Consider the following 15,986-nt stretch of genomic DNA (forward strand, 5'->3'; position numbering starts at 1 on the left):
GTTTGCACATACAGAGTATGAAGTTTGTTCCCAATCTCCTATTTTAAAATCACATTAAAGAAGGGAATTCTTTGGGGCCAGTATGAACATGAGGAACAATAACAGCAACCACTATCTCCTTCAATGTACTTATGGGCGTGTTAGAATTGTTGGACTTGGAACATGTGACATGTGACCCTATAGTCTCATTTCCTTATAGGTGCAACATGCAGAAATGAACATGTTCAAGTTTTGATTTTATTCCAGCAGAGGCCTCAAAGGGCATTAAGGGCCATATGATCTGTTTCAATCCAGTGATTAATTCCTTACAGTCTTGGGGAGTGTTTAGGAAGGATAAATTAGATGCTTTTGTTTTAAAGACTTACCTCTGATATCTTTCATAATTCAAATGTGCATAGTGAATACGTTGTTTTACGTTTTCGTTATATCAATCTTTCATTTCGACAGAATGCAGTTTCCTAGAGTATGTGAAACAGGCTTTAGGCAGTTGTATTCATCTGTTTTAGTCCATGAGAAGCCTGCATTGCATCAGTTCTTAGTCGTTTGAACGAGTCGTGAGAGGAAACCTTGAAAAGCAATGTGTGAAAACACTGCCGAGATGATTTGTCCTTTGCCTTTTCCTCATCCGAAGTAGCAAAGTCGTTCAGAGAAAAAAAAAAATACTGCAGATATTCTGCATTTTTCTGATGTCAAAAACGTATTTGACATTGCTGGAATTGTTGTTATAAGATGAACACCGCAAACCCGGTAGTTAGCACCAGGTGAAATCAGTTCAAAACATATTCATAAAATGACCTCATGCAGGTAAACCTTCATTTCTTCTTATAGCTTGTATTCATTTTGATCTCCACTGGTAAAAACTGGATCCCAGAAGAGTGATGAAATTATTTTTCTGCCTGTATCAAAGACGTGTGGGAAGACTTCAATTCTGAGGACCCAAATAAGTTTCAGACCTCCCATCATCAGGTCATGTCATGACAAGAGCAACCATTTTAAGTGTTGGGAAATTATAAATAATCATATTTTGTTATGGAGGATGTTAGCTACTTTCTCCATACAACCCTCAAGCATGGTAAGTGAAAGCTTTACCATGGTGAACATTTGTGCTGACGCATCCATAGATCACCTGGTGTCTGGTGAATTCAGTGTTATTAGTAGAAGATTGTGTGACTATGGATGAAACTGTGGATGGTGATGTTCACCCACTCGAAAACAAACTCATAAAGTAGAGAAAAATGATTCTTATAAAATGTCATTGTTTTTCCTTCTCCCATGATCCCTCTCTGTGGGTGTGATTCCTGTGTGCAGTAAGGAGCAGCAGCGGTCAGCGAAGGCCATGTCAGTGTGGGAGCAGAGAACCAACCAGCTGAGGAGACACAACATAAGGTCGAGCAGCGAGGCTTTGTTCAACGAGCTCGACCCCGAGGAGCGCCTCCAGATGTCCACTGCCCTCCACCTGCACCCGGACATGAAGACTCACCTGGACCGGCCGCTCGTGGTGGAGGCCAAGAACGGCGACAAACCCGGCAGGTCCCCTGAAGGAGCACGGGAGGAGGTGGGGGATCCCCAGCAGGACGGGGTGGGAGACAACTTCCACACGCACTCCAGGAAGCACCACCGGCACCGCGACAGGAACGGGGACAGCAGGGACGGAGGAGACGGCCGGGGAGGGAGGCACCACACCCATCACAGCCGGAGCAGAGATCCCACCACCGATGGCGCCCAGATAAGAGAGAGGAGAGGAGAGAGTAGCAACAGCCGCGATGGAGGACAGGGACACAGGCACCATCACCAGGCCGGCTCTCCTGAGGAGGAGGCCAATGACTTTCGAGGAGGAGAAGATAGGGGGCACCGCCACCATCACTCCCATCGTCCAGCGAGAGAGGGAAACGGGATGATAGCGAATGGTGCGCAGGGAGAGCGCAGGGGGAGGGGGGGGGGAGGAGGGGATAGTAATGGAGAGAGGAAGGGACGCTGCTCTCGTATGGTCAGAGCTCAGTCTACGCTGGACGGAGACGACTTTAAGAGGAGCAAGAATGGAACCAAAGGTCACAGGTAAACACTGCAGATATTATATTCTTGGATATGTTTCTGATGTTGTTGGTGACATTAGATGTTTTTTCATAATTAACTGACTATTATCCTTTATATTAATTCACAATTACCACAAGTACACAATAGTGCTGAAAGACAACACTGTCTTTTCTTCACAAATTTTTTCTTGTTTTTATTGCCGCTGTGTTGATTGGCTTGTAAAGCTTTGCGCCTAGATCTTGGCGATGAGATGATATGAGTTCATTGTTATCATAACTGGTACAAAACTATGACATTTATTATATACTACTATACTTTGTTTTCTCATTTCTCTTAACTCTCCACCAAGTTTAGTTTCTGAATACATTTGAGGGCAGAAGACAGACCTGCAGTTGCAGAGTCTTGCTTCATTTTATATCTACATTGCCTGGTTTGAATATTTGTTCATGGTGTATAACAGCGGCATGTCATAACATAATCTAAACACTCTGTTATGTATTCTGACGGGGCTTAATTAATTCTCTAGTGGATCTTTTTAGACTTACATTTCATATTCTAAGACACTATGTAAGAAATAGCAACAGAAATGTACTATTTGCATCAGTTTGTCTTTGTACACATGTTTGGGTAGCAGTAAACAAAACGACTCATAGTCTGCTGCCACATAAGTTGTGGTCTGTTTCCCAGGAGGATGGAGAAACTTTCTCATATCGCTGAGAAAGAAAAGCTCGAAGCAAGCCGAGAGCAGAGTATAATGATGCCTGTGATAAGACACACATCTCTTTCCGCAGGGAGAGGCAGCCAGATGCTGAGGAGGACGGCCTCGCCTCCAGTCCTCTGCAGCGAATGCGGAGTAGCCTGAGTCTCAGCGAAAAGCAAGAGGATGCCGACAACCAGAAGAACTCCACCAGGGCCAGCCAGGCCGGCCTCAACAGCAACGCCATCCACATCCCCGTCACCATCACTAACCCGCCTGGAGAAACCACTTTTATACCAAGTGAGTACAGCACAGCCATTGTCACAAGTGAAGGAAGGATTGGGACGGAAAAGTTTTGCTTATTATGATTTTTCCACGAGTCATCACTTTTACAGCAGAGCCATTAAGGGTAATTAAGGCTAATTAAGAATATCACCACAGCCACAGATCTCAGCAAAGAAATTAATGAGTAATATCTTATCATATACAGGGCTGGACCGTAAGGGTTGCCAGGTTGGCCTACTTGTCCTTCAACCAATGTTTTCATATCTGTCATGCTTAGTCTGGACCCCAGCAACCACCATCCCATGAAAAATGTCTTCATGATTATACTTTTTTATGGATGCAGAAAGTAAATACAATCATAAAACATCTACACAGACCAAAAGCCTGCATTTTGAATCCATAGAAAAACTAAACTCACTAATGTTTGTGCTCCTTTGAGCTAATGAGTGTGTTTGTTTTTTCCACACCAGTGAACAATATCGACTGCGACAACTTCCAACTCAGTGAGGAGAAGAAAGACCTGGAGGAGGAGGAGGCGGCTAATGGGCCTCGGCAGATCCTTCCCTACAGCTCCATGTTCATCTTCGGGCAAACAAACCCGTAAGTCATAACTGCGAGGAGACTGGGGTGGAATGGAATAAGATTGATGGTTTGGGTTGAATTAAGGGCAACAGAAAGTTCATAAAACCCCATTCATCATTAGGATGTTAACAACAGCTCATGATGAATTCAAAGACGTAGATGTATCACTTTTCTGCCCAAAAATTATTGAATCCATCCATCTTGTTAAAGCAATCCTTGAAACCAAGAGACACATTATACACTGAATGCACTACTTAATTCTGCATCCCCAGTGGTTACTGAGTGAACATCTATTCATCCCTTTTTCCACCGGAAACATGTCAGACATACCTTCATTACTTAATTAAATCCTATATATCTGGGGTAATGTACAAAAATCAATAATATTGACAGAGTAGAAAAGATGACGTGCAATATTCAATTTCAACATGTGTATTGATCTTAAAATACCACTTACGTTATACCAATGGTTAAGGTGTAGGAGTGTGGAGCGTTGCCACTGGGCAGCAGGCGGCGTGGGTACTTAGTGGGCCGACCCCCCGGCTACAAAAAGTGGTTATCAGGATGGTGAATGTCCTCCCTTTGGTAGTGAAGGAACACAGCTGTTGCGGACAGATTGAACGACACCAGTGAGATCAAATTGAGCTTAACTCTCCTATTTTCCGGAAATGTGTGTTGTGACACTCACAAGGCTCAGACTGACCACTGGCGTGTTGAGATTTTCCCTGGAAAACAAGGTGGTCTTCTCTCGTGACTGCATCTCTCTGAGAGGGAGGCCATCAGACCGACTGCAGCCTCCTGGTGGTCAATCAAACATCCATCCTTGTAGATCACTTTGTACCGTGATCACTGTATTGCTACTGCTTACCTTGTCATCACAACGTAAATCATGATGTCACATCCCCTTTTTATAGCATCAAATAACCAATTAAAACCAAACTTTTCAGCAGCAACAACAGCATGATAAGAACTACCTAAAATGACAGAAACCATCTTTGGGAAAACATTTTTTGACGTGTACCATGTCCCATCAGTTGATATGGAGGAGACGGGATTTATGACCTACACTGCAGCAAGCCACAAGGGGGCGATCGAGATGTTTTGGCTTTACTCTTCACTTCACATTTTATATACGGTCTATGATTGGAACATGTCAAACCCTCCTTTTCAGAAAATACTGCCATCCTTCCCTTGCATAACTGGAGCGAGAGCTGTGCCTGCTGCGTCTCTCCTTTATGCTGATGATGTAGCTCTGTTGGCTTTAGACCATGACCTCCAGCGCACACTTGGGTGGTTTTATAGCTGAATGTGAAGCAGTTGGGAAGAGCGCCAGCACCTCAGATCTTAGGCCAAAATGAAGGGGTGGTGCCCCAAGTGATTTAGTTTCTGAGGAGCTGAGGCTGAAGATGAAGCTCTTGTTTTACTAGTCTATCTACGCTCCAAACCTAAATATCATCATGAACGCTTGATGGGGACTGAAAGAATTAAATCACAGATACAAGCAGTGACCTCTCACACGACCTGTGATACGCTTCCTACCTTTGATGATGTCATTAATCCCAGGATGTATAGAAAAAGTACTCTGTTATTGTTTAGTTAGCTTATCGAATTTGTTAGATATTGATTCTATTAAAAGACATTGCGAACACAGATGACCTGACGTCATGCGGTACCCCTGAGGCTGATACACGTCCACTTTTGTGCATTGTCAAGACAAGGAGGGATATGTGTGTGTTCTCCTTGGCTTGATATGGAAGGACGTCACCTGGGATGACGTCATCTAGTGAGCCGTCACTACTCTGCGTGTTCTTTTACATTCGTGCATGTGTGTGGTCTTGCAGGGTGCGGCGGCTGTGTCACTACGTGGTCAACCTACGCTACTTTGAGATGTGCATCCTGATGGTCATTACCATGAGCAGCATCGCCCTGGCAGCCGAGGACCCCGTGCAAGCCAACGCACCGCGCAACAACGTGAGTCAGACTGACATCTTAGACGTCATAAATAAACATCTGGAAGTACACAACAGACACACTGGTTGTCACACGAACACATTTCATTCGGGCTGACTGGCTGATTCATTCAGACTGATTAAGTCCTTCCTAACCGGGCTCGACAGTTTGTCCATATTGAGGAACAAACGGTTGGAAGCACAAAAAGAAGCTTTTTTTCCGAGTCATTTTTGGTCAAATGATGTCACACTGACGACAAAAGCAAAATGTTGCTATACTCTTTATATCCCTGCGTGACACGTTAGCCCATGTCGGGAATAAGGAGGTAACACATGCACACAGACTTGAGTTTTTTGCATTCTGACAGATAAGCACAACTAATTCTTATTCTAGTCAGGGCCACTGAGGGAATCTGAGGTGATGTTGTGCGTTTGCATGTTGTATTTTTGTGTGTGTGGGTGTTCAGGCAATCTGTGTTAGTGCAGGGGAGTGCAAAGCTGACAGAGCTTGAGACCTCTGACAGGGCAGAGGAACATGTTGTGCATAACTGGTCCGCACACACACACTTCCAAAGTGTCTGAAACTGAAAACATCTGTCACTGGATCTGACGAGTCATCTCACAGGATATTTTCTCACACTCTTGTTATTGCAGGTTCTCAAGTATCTGGATTATGTCTTTACGGGGGTCTTCACTTTTGAGATGGTGATTAAGGTGAGGAGGATTTACGAAATGGATGTACATTTAGATTTTAGCCCTGAAAAACCAGCCAAGCAAAGTTTTGGTATTTCATCTAATTAGGACTTGCTTCGTATTGAGCTATAGTCATTTTCAACCAAATTTAGCTTGTTTTTTAGCCACACCGCAGACAGCATTGTCATGTCACAGGCATTGCTAATTGGGTTTGTGGTTTTACATTTCTTAGCTGTGATAACACCCCTGTCCTATTTCCAAATGTGTTAGATAATGAATGCCCTGTCACTGAAAAGGAAAGGTACTAAATATTAAAACCAGAGATCTTTTTAAAGATTTTTATGAGCTAAGAAGGAAGGAGGCTTCTAGAAGAGGCCTTATGTAGCAGTTGTCGGTTGCTGTTTGTAAACACACAGCCTTCAAATTTGGCCCCTCCTCCTCAGCTCAACCAGCGAGCAGCGGTGTTCGAGTGAGCTATAGAGTGACTGAAGAGAGAGAGCGGCGTTAGTTAGAACAAAGCAGTTGATCAGAGAAATAAAACGTTATTTTCTGATTGTTTCACTGCAGTTACGTTCTAAAACACACAACTAACTCCGCACAACTCTGCATAACTCTGCGTGCCGAGTTGCCGGATTTTGAATGAGTGCAGGCTTCCTGTCTGCTGGCTAAGGCTCAGCGCTGCTTTCGTCAAATTACAGACACACACCGACCATAGCTGCACTCACAGCACAGAGAGGAGCAGGGGGATCACTGGAGCACATGCACATAACACAACCCGTTCCCATCCGTGAAATACGGCCGCTTTGTATGTGGAGACTTGTGCCTCGGTATCAGAAGCCGAGGGTTATGACAAAGCGGCGGCATTTGACCACCTGAACGGGCTTCACACCCTGCACGCTGTTATTGACTTCGGGTTACACCCCTACATAGGACACAGAGGCCACTTTGCTGATGCACAGTAGCATCCAGAGTAAAACAAAAGAAGAAGAAAAAGAGAAAATACAGGCAGAGGGCTGCAGGATCTCTGCAGATACAGACACCACCACTCACTTCAAGTGGGGCATAAGTGATGTTGAAGGGGATTATTTTTGTACGAGTTGTTTTTTGGTAAATTCTTGCACATTATGCAGTTAAAACAAAGAAAGTGCCTGTGTCAGCTTGTATGATTTTTTAAAAATGATTCTGTTATATTTATTCTGTGACTGGAGATGATTGACTTGGGACTGCTCCTTCACCCTGGCGCTTATTTCCGTGACCTGTGGAACATTCTGGACTTCATCGTGGTCAGCGGAGCTCTGGTGGCCTTCGCCTGCTCGTAAGTCAACTTTTCCTTTATTCCTGCTGTGTTACTTTCTAATCACAGCAGGTCTCTGAATATATAATCTTTTTTCAGGGATGGATACAACCACACAACAACAAATGACGGTTGTCTTGTTTGACAGTATTTTTAGCTGATGTTAGCCTCTCTCCAGTATCCTTCCCTGGAGCAGGCTAGCAAGCTAACACCCCGAGGCTAGGTGCCCCCGTGTTGCTCAAACAAACAACTCCATGGGTTCATGTGCTGCCTGGGGTTATTTTGCAGACACGACTATGTCAAACTCGTCTTTCATTGTTACATAAAGTCTCTATAGCCCCTCCCCGTGAGTCGGCAAATGGGCTGATAGATTTATGGTTCAGAAGGGGACAGAAGTCTCGACGCTGGCACCTAATTTCAACTCTTGCAGCTCAATACACTGAGGAAGGAATTATTGTATGAATGTCGTTTTAAAGGTGCAATATGTAAGATCTGGCCACATGCTCTGTAACTAATAGGGGACATTTCACCTCTACTACTGGAGTTATACAATCTAAATTTACAGTCATCAGATATAAATTTATATATACGCCGTGGTAGCGACCTGTCAATCGCATTTGCTTTATGGTCTACTTTACTGTAAATGGGACCATAATTTACTAAATGAACATCATGCTGTATTGAAGGAGACTTGAAACTAGTGATTGAGACCATAAACTCATGTTTACAATGTTTACTGAGGTAATAAATCAAGTGAGAAGTAGGCTCATTTTCTCATAGACTTCTATACAATCAGACGTCTTTTTGCAACCAGAGGAGTCGCCCCCGGCTGCACTACATTGACTCTCTATCGCCTCTCGAGGTATAAGATGTGTTACAAGACAGAGCGGGTCGGGGCTAGCTGGTTAGCATGCTCATTTTAGTAGATCTCTCTGCAACACATTACATAGACGTCAACACTGTAACCCCTTTACCTCCTGTTGATGATGTTGGTTCATCTTTTTTTATGTTTTAAACAAAAAATCTGGCCAGATCTTACACATTGCACCTTTTAAGGTAGTTTAACAAATTAAATTTTTTTCCTGTCATGTTGTGACACATGTTGTGTTTGTGCTTGATTCACCTATTCTGTATTGTATGTCCAGATATTTGGAAATAACGGGCAATGTGGGGGGTGAATTTTCTCCGCCAAGTTCCTTATTTTGTATATTGTGACACCTGTATGACCACTTACAGTATAACATTCAGATAGAAAAACTCTGGCAGCTTTCTCATGAAACTACGCCATATGTTGTACCTCACACAGCTGCACATTTTTGCCTCCTCTCGCAACAATTTTGAGCAGGAAAAAGGGCTTATTTTTTCTGACACTTACCATAATGACACCTTGAGTACCTGCAATACTAATAAGTATTCAGATGGACAGAAATCTAACATGCCATCATTCAGGTCCATTTTATCAGTGAGAGTTAACTAGTAGCAGAAGAGGTAGTAGTGTTGCTGCGGTAGCATGCATTATACCTGGCACACTGTTTTAAAATATTAAACTGTCCAGATCTATGCTTGAAGCGTCCTGTTATATGATAGGAAATAAATGTTATCCATAGCCACAGTATAAAGGGAGTTAATGAGCCCTTTACAGACCTGCGTTCTGGGTCTCTGGAGTGAGAAGGTGATTACATATTCTGTTTCAACCAGCGCTATCAGATATTTCGCATCTGCTTCTATTTCACATAAAGTATCGATAATCTGTCCTGAAAGTTTGTCCACAGTTAGACACCTGTTTATCTTTCTTTATACTGCTTTCTGTCGCTCCGATTTCTTCTCTTTCGCCAGCTGTAATTGATGCTTCTCTCTGTTGCTGACTCTGTCTCTGTCTTCTCTCTTTCACTTTTTTTCCTTCCTCCTTTGTTCTCTGGCTCGGATTGCTTTCAGGAGCCTCATGGGGTAATGCTGCCTGCCTCTCTCTGCCTCCGTATCTGTCCATGTGCTTGTTTTTTTTTGTTTGTGTCTCCTGTCGTCCTTCCTGTCCATCTCAGCCAGTGTCATTTGCAGAGGTTATAGACGTGTCTGCCGCAGCCTCCCTCTCGCAGCTAAATGTTTTGAACAAATGTCACATTTTGTTATTTGCTATTCTTATCATCGCCACCACAGTCACGATCAAAAGATACTGGCATTTACTCTGTTTGTGTTACGCAACCGTGTTTGTGTTGCATCTGCATTTGGGTTACATAAGGGCAATTACCTGTTTTCCATTTATCGGATATATTTTGTAGGTGTTAGTAGGGACAATATACATAATGCACAGAGTGGCAGCACTGTGAATCAGAAACATACTGAAACACACACACAAAGGACCTGAGTGCTGCTGTCCATAGTAAATGCACAAGCAAAGATGCTAATTGAAAACTATTAAACGGAGCTCTTTTTTTCATTTTTAGACACAAAGAATTACACTATAATAGATAGATGCAGAATGATGTAGCTTTGAGCATCAGTATCTTTGTAACTACTAATGCACTTTTCATATAAATCAAATACTTTAAAAGTATAATAATAATATTGTCCTTATTCCAGTATGCAGTGTCCCTGACCTACTCATGACCACTCATCCAGGGGTTATCATATTCAACCCCCCCCCCCCCCACACACACACATTCACTTCCTGTCCAGCATTTTGTCCCCCCTATCATCTCTCTCAACAACTCACTTTCATGTCATGTAAGTGTGTAACAGGCTACATTCACACTGCAAGGCTTACAGGACAATTCTGCTTTCTTGGAACTTGGATCAGATGTATTCTTCTATTGGTTGTAATAATATACTCTCCGAGTTAACTGCTGTCAATCCGATGAGGCAAAAAATATGAGCAGTCAGACGATCAGACAGGTTTAAGAGTAAACAAGAAGACAAAGTGTAAAATTATTATTGTACTGTCCGGTTTAAACATCCATTACGGTTTAGAGAACGATTTCCTGCTTCAACTCTGACCTGACCTACTTATATGATATTCATGTGTTTCTTTATGTTCCTCATTTAAAACGCAACAATTTGTGGACTATGAAAACAAGGTTTTTTCTTATCTTAGTAAGAGTGCTCTCGACCACTCGGAACATTTTTGTCTTTCCTAAGAGAAGAGCAAAAATAAGAAAACATTGGTGAATCCCAGAAATCAAATCAACAAAATGAGCACAAATCGTAGATACAAACAAATATAAGAGGAAATTTGTTCTCATATCGCTTCCTGCATCAGGCCCATTGTTTTTAAAAAGCAGATCTGGTCACATATGAGGGATAGAATCCAATTTTCTCAACCGCAGTGTGAACGTAGTCATATAGTGGATTGATCTCATCAACAGTGTCCTCTCATCTTCACTTCTCTCCCAGTGAAAAACTGTCCGTGACGTCATGATCATCCTCTTTGCTACAAATGTTGTTTTATTCACGTGTGCAGTACACATAATCATTGTGATATTTTATCAGACTTGTCTATTGCTTTGCTCTTTCACAGGGTGATTAGTTTAAGTACTTCTATGTGTTTCTTATCTTTGGTTTCTTTTTAAATGTAAGTTTGTATCTTCAGCTTAAACTGTTTACTTTGCTCTGTCTTTCCTTATTTTGTTTGTGTGCTCTATTTATGTGGGTGGTGTTTGTGTTTGTGTATTTTGTGTGTTTGTGTCATTGCTTTTTTCTCATCAGATCGCAACAAAGCGTGGCCAGGTGGGAACTGTCCCTCTCTACCTTTTGCTTCTTGACCCCTCCCTTGTCCCTCTTTCCCCACAACACAGAACGCTCCTCTTATCAACCTTTCCGAATAATCTTTGTCGCCCTCCATCCCAAGGTGCTTGGGATATGACCATGATTTCCCTCCATCCTCTCTAACTTCCGTCCCAATATTGGGACATCCAGACAAAAAAAGACAATATTGGGAACTCCACCTCATAGCTTTCAGAAGCCAAACATATAGCTGCTGACACGCACCAGTATGTGATCCAGCACTTAATATATTTCCACTTGCAAACTCGTCAGGTATCTGTTTTATCAAAGCTAAAACATCTTTATCTGTTGTGTGTCCTTCATGTAAATCTCCTTTAATCTTCACTAAAGTGGGTTTAATTGGTCAAATCACTAAGAGATTATAGCCTGCAGCTCAATTAACCTCCGTGCCCTTCACCTACATCTCTCCTTGGACTCAGAGGGAAATCGATAAAGGATTATAGCTTATTATAGCTTCTTACCCAAATTCACCTTAAGTGGTTATTCCATTGAAAAGCAGGGTTACAGCCTGTATATGTAAGGAAAATAATACCAGATACCTGTTTTTTCTCCCATAAAACATGCAATGTATGTAGGGCTGATTGTTTCGGGTGTTTGGGTGATTTTTAGATTTTTTTTATTTTTTTTTAGAAGGGGGACGACAATTTGAATTTCAGCTGAAATATAGAGTGTTTGTGTGGAAAATAATATTTAAAGTCGAATTTTAAGTCAGATTTTTCTATTGCTGGATAGAAGGAGCCTCATGCATCCTGTTTAGCTGAGTGCTTCTGATTGGACGTCAAATCTTGTCAAATTTTGTCTTCTACAGGATACATATCTGTTCTATAAATCACTTGTCCTGTGTTCTCCTTTGAGAAAATATCTGAAATCAGAAATTTAGATTTTAGATTTTTTTGGTTTCATGATGGCGCCCCCTAGTTTTGCATCAATTTATTGGAATACTGTCAGGTATCTGTCTACATAGACGGAGATCTTTCCAGTAAAGTATTGCATAAAGCCGTAGCCTACTGAACCAGACAGCAACAGATTGTTGAACAAGCAACCAATCATACGTGCAGTGCTAACGTCAGTTTGTAGGCTCGATAGCTAATCAGCTGCAGCACATTAAACAGCATGTAAACATACCTGTGAATGTCACTTGGGTCTGGTTAGATGCTGCTGTGGTCCTTACTCTTCAATACCACTAACAACATGTTGTATGCCCACGACATGCAGCTACAGCACAAGTTTGTTTACTCTGTCTCCCTCTGGCAGCCTGCCAGCTGCTGTCAATCAAACACAGACAGGGACACGCCCCCCTGCAGCCAGCTGTTAACTGTTCATGTGTTTTGTAAATATATTATTATGTTAAGAGATCAAAAATGAATAATTAAATGTGATTTCAGTTGGACTTTAAGCAATCAGTGCTGAGTTAACCTCGTATCCACACAAACACACATTACATGTCCCTTGCCCACGGCACTTCTGAAAGCTATTGGGAGACTGTTCTTGCCGTCTCAATGTGTTGAGGTCCTTGAATAGCGAGGACTGGCATTGAGTTTGCAGATTGCATGCCAGGGTAACCAAGTCATCCAAGCATGAGATCTGCATGCCATTTTGTTAGACTTAGAGTTTTCCGTTGAGAAAGGAAAAGGCCTAAAATGTATGGAACCGTGCTTCTCTCCCTCAACACAATACGGACTTTTACACACATTTATTTCATTATTCTCATCATTTTTTCACCCCGTAATGGGTAAATAGCCACAACTTGAACGGAGGGTCCCCCTGTCCCTAAATACCCTCCTCTGGCCAACCAGGTGTTTTTTAAAATGAGTCCGACAGACTAATCCGGGCCTGTGTGTGAGTGTCTCTGTGTGTATGACAAAACTTAAAGCAAAGGAGACAAAGAGAGGAAAAGATTGGAGAGGAAGGTTTTAAAAGCCAACTGATGTACGATAATACCTTATTTTACAAGTACCTTAGTCTCCGCATTATTTCCTGGAAAGGAGCTGATATCTTATTTTCCTGGAAAGGACTTTCTCATTTGGCTTTTATCAAGGAAATGATGTTCCATAACTCTGAGTGATTTATTTGAGTGTTCACGAAAGAAACAGGAAATGACCAGAAGTGGTTAAATAGAAAGTAGAACAGCACAGCCGGGTGGCGTTCATATTTCCGGGGTATTTTCTGGAAAGCACTGCAAAAGTCTTACTCAAAAGATCAATTTGGTAACCTAACATTCAGCGGTAATTAGACGCTTTATTCTCAATATTTGTTGAATTGTATGTAGACTGCTTTGCAAACTATTTGCTATGCCCTGTCCCCCTTAGTATGTCCTGTCAAGCTTTTCATTCTAGCACAGCACATAATGCCGTTTACAGTGATGACAGAAGAAGATTCACCACTCGAAATTTGCAGTAATTTTACCAGACTAACGTGGATTTTGTCAGCTGTGATGACGACTGTCGCTCAGATTTGATCAGCTGTTGGTTGAAAACTCTATCTTCACCAGACTTTTAATGTTTCCAGCTGATGGTTTTAAAAGCCCTGTGAAAGGGTCATGATGGCCAAATACATGATATCATGCTACAAGACTGAGGCTAAAGCTGCATGTAGATACCAGGCTAAAAGTTATTGTAGCATCCTCTCCAGCTGATGAGCCGATGTAACTCCACATAATACAGTATCAGGTAGCTTAATGGCATGTCTCTTTCCTTTGGACATAGGTAACTACTGTAGGTAGTTAGCCGGAAATGTTAACGTTTATTGCGTACGTTAAAGGAGACACATTTTTAGACCTTCCTTACACTTTTGCTCGTGTTTTTTAGTTTTAGAAAGGTGACAACAAAAGACCCAACCCTCCAGAGACCTTTAAAACACAATATATTGTTATGATTTACAATTTATAGCTTGAATGAATAGCATTCTTTTCACCGTAGGAGTTGTTCTTATCCCCTGGGGATGAAAAGATTGGTTGGTTGGTAATTTCATGCTGAACAGGTATAAGAAGCAACAGGGCCTCTTTTTTTTTCCTAGTATGCTTATGTCCTTCTCCACATCCTTCACACATGAAATTACATTATTGCTATGCACACACACACAGATATATATACACACTCTCAATTTGTACTTCTCAGATTTTTTTTTTGAGTGATGAAGAAACAATCGAGAAACATTTTTTATCGAGAGCGACAGCCACATTGTGTGTACGTGTGACAGATTAATTAAAAAATCCCTCTCCCACTGTCCTTGGCCAATGTCAGTCTCCGAGTGAATGATGGCTCAGCTGTATGTCATTAGCATAACAGCTAGTTTTTAAACCCCCTCACCCACCTCCCACTCTGTTACCAGTGAACGCAACCTGCAGCGTCCGCAATGACTGACAGCAGTGGTTCCTGCAAAGAAGCTGCTTCCTCAACCAGGGGGCTGATTCTTTGTGCATTTACTCTAAAGATCAATGTGATGTTATTCTACAGAAACGGCATGTTGGCTTTGTATGACTTTAATCTGTGATATCTTGAGGTGCTGAGGTTACACATTAACAATGGCAGTTGTGGAAAAAAGTGCTCAAATGTGCTACTTTACTAAAAGAAGCAATACCACAGTGGTAAATAAAAAGTGCAATATAAAGTAACCAAGTATGTGCAGTAAAATGTTCCACATGTTGAAGAAAAGTGGAGTTTAGAAGGGTTAAAAGAAACGATGGAAAGAAAGAGACAGAAAAGGAAAGAGGGATGGAAGGACAGAAGAAAGAAATAGACCTAAAGAAATGAGTATAAAAAGAAGTAATAAAACAATGTACAAAAGAGAATGAGAAAAGGAAGAAAGGGACTAAATTGACAAACAGAAACAAAGAAAGAAAGAAAGAAGAAATAAACAAGTGGAGGAGCAACATTTGAAATTTGTACTTACAGTACTTGAGTAAATATACTGTGGTTACTCTGAACAAATTAGTCTTCCTCTACTGTTGCATGCTTCTGTAGAATAACAGTAAACCACATGCATGCAGTCTACTAACAGAAGGGTATTTGTACACCGTTTACCGGCCGTACTACAATCTGCCCTTGTTACTGGAGGACAGGATGAAAGGCTTTACGTGCTTGTCGGTGACACCAAATCACCCAGACTAACTGTACTCTCAATCTGCACAGAGGGACGAAAGGCAAGGACATCAACACCATCAAGTCCCTGAGGGTCCTCCGAGTCCTGCGGCCACTCAAGACCATTAAACGACTACCCAAGCTGAAGGTAGAGTTATCCTATCTGTCACCCACCCAGTGCATTATGAGAAGAAGAAAAAGAGCAGCCAGCTGGGGCCATATCCGGTGTCAGTCACACACTATCATGAGTCACATGCATTTATAGTACGCCGAGGAGGAATGGATATATCGGATTTGAAACAGTGGTGTTTTAAATTATATATATAAATCTTGTATCTCCAGCTCTCTAATGAAAGGTTGGACCGGTTTGACCTTTGGGGTGTTCTGTGTAGTGGAGAGACGGGAGAATTTAAAGTCACACAAATTGGAAGTAAGTGACTGAAAATTGCTTCCTTTATTGAAGTAGTTCTGTGCAAGGAGGCTTATTGATAGCCTGCATTTTCACAGTGCATGAACTCCTCAAAAGAAACAGATACAACAGGTAAATAAAATCACTCAGAAACTGTGTTTTGAGCATCAAAAACTCCACACCTTGT

At 41.9% G+C, this 15,986-nt stretch overlaps 1 protein-coding gene across 6 annotated transcripts in view; it reads left to right on the plus strand.

Annotated features, from left to right (window-relative positions):
• cacna1bb (calcium channel, voltage-dependent, N type, alpha 1B subunit, b) overlaps nt 1-15,986 on the plus strand; it is a 160,946-nt gene that overhangs the window by 106,496 nt on the left and 38,464 nt on the right. For all 6 annotated transcript variants that reach the window (XM_074617978.1, XM_074617974.1, XM_074617975.1 and 3 more), the window contains 7 exons: nt 1,309-2,055; nt 2,826-3,031; nt 3,487-3,616; nt 5,440-5,569; nt 6,202-6,261; nt 7,449-7,555; nt 15,442-15,538. In XM_074617978.1, the coding sequence (XP_074474079.1) occupies nt 1,309-2,055; nt 2,826-3,031; nt 3,487-3,616; nt 5,440-5,569; nt 6,202-6,261; nt 7,449-7,555; nt 15,442-15,538 (1,477 nt within the window). The remainder of the gene's footprint in view (nt 1-1,308; nt 2,056-2,825; nt 3,032-3,486; nt 3,617-5,439; nt 5,570-6,201; nt 6,262-7,448; nt 7,556-15,441; nt 15,539-15,986) is intronic.

This window comes from Sebastes fasciatus, chromosome 19 (assembly GCF_043250625.1).
Source record: "Sebastes fasciatus isolate fSebFas1 chromosome 19, fSebFas1.pri, whole genome shotgun sequence".
Classification (NCBI taxonomy): domain Eukaryota; kingdom Metazoa; phylum Chordata; class Actinopteri; order Perciformes; family Sebastidae; genus Sebastes; species Sebastes fasciatus.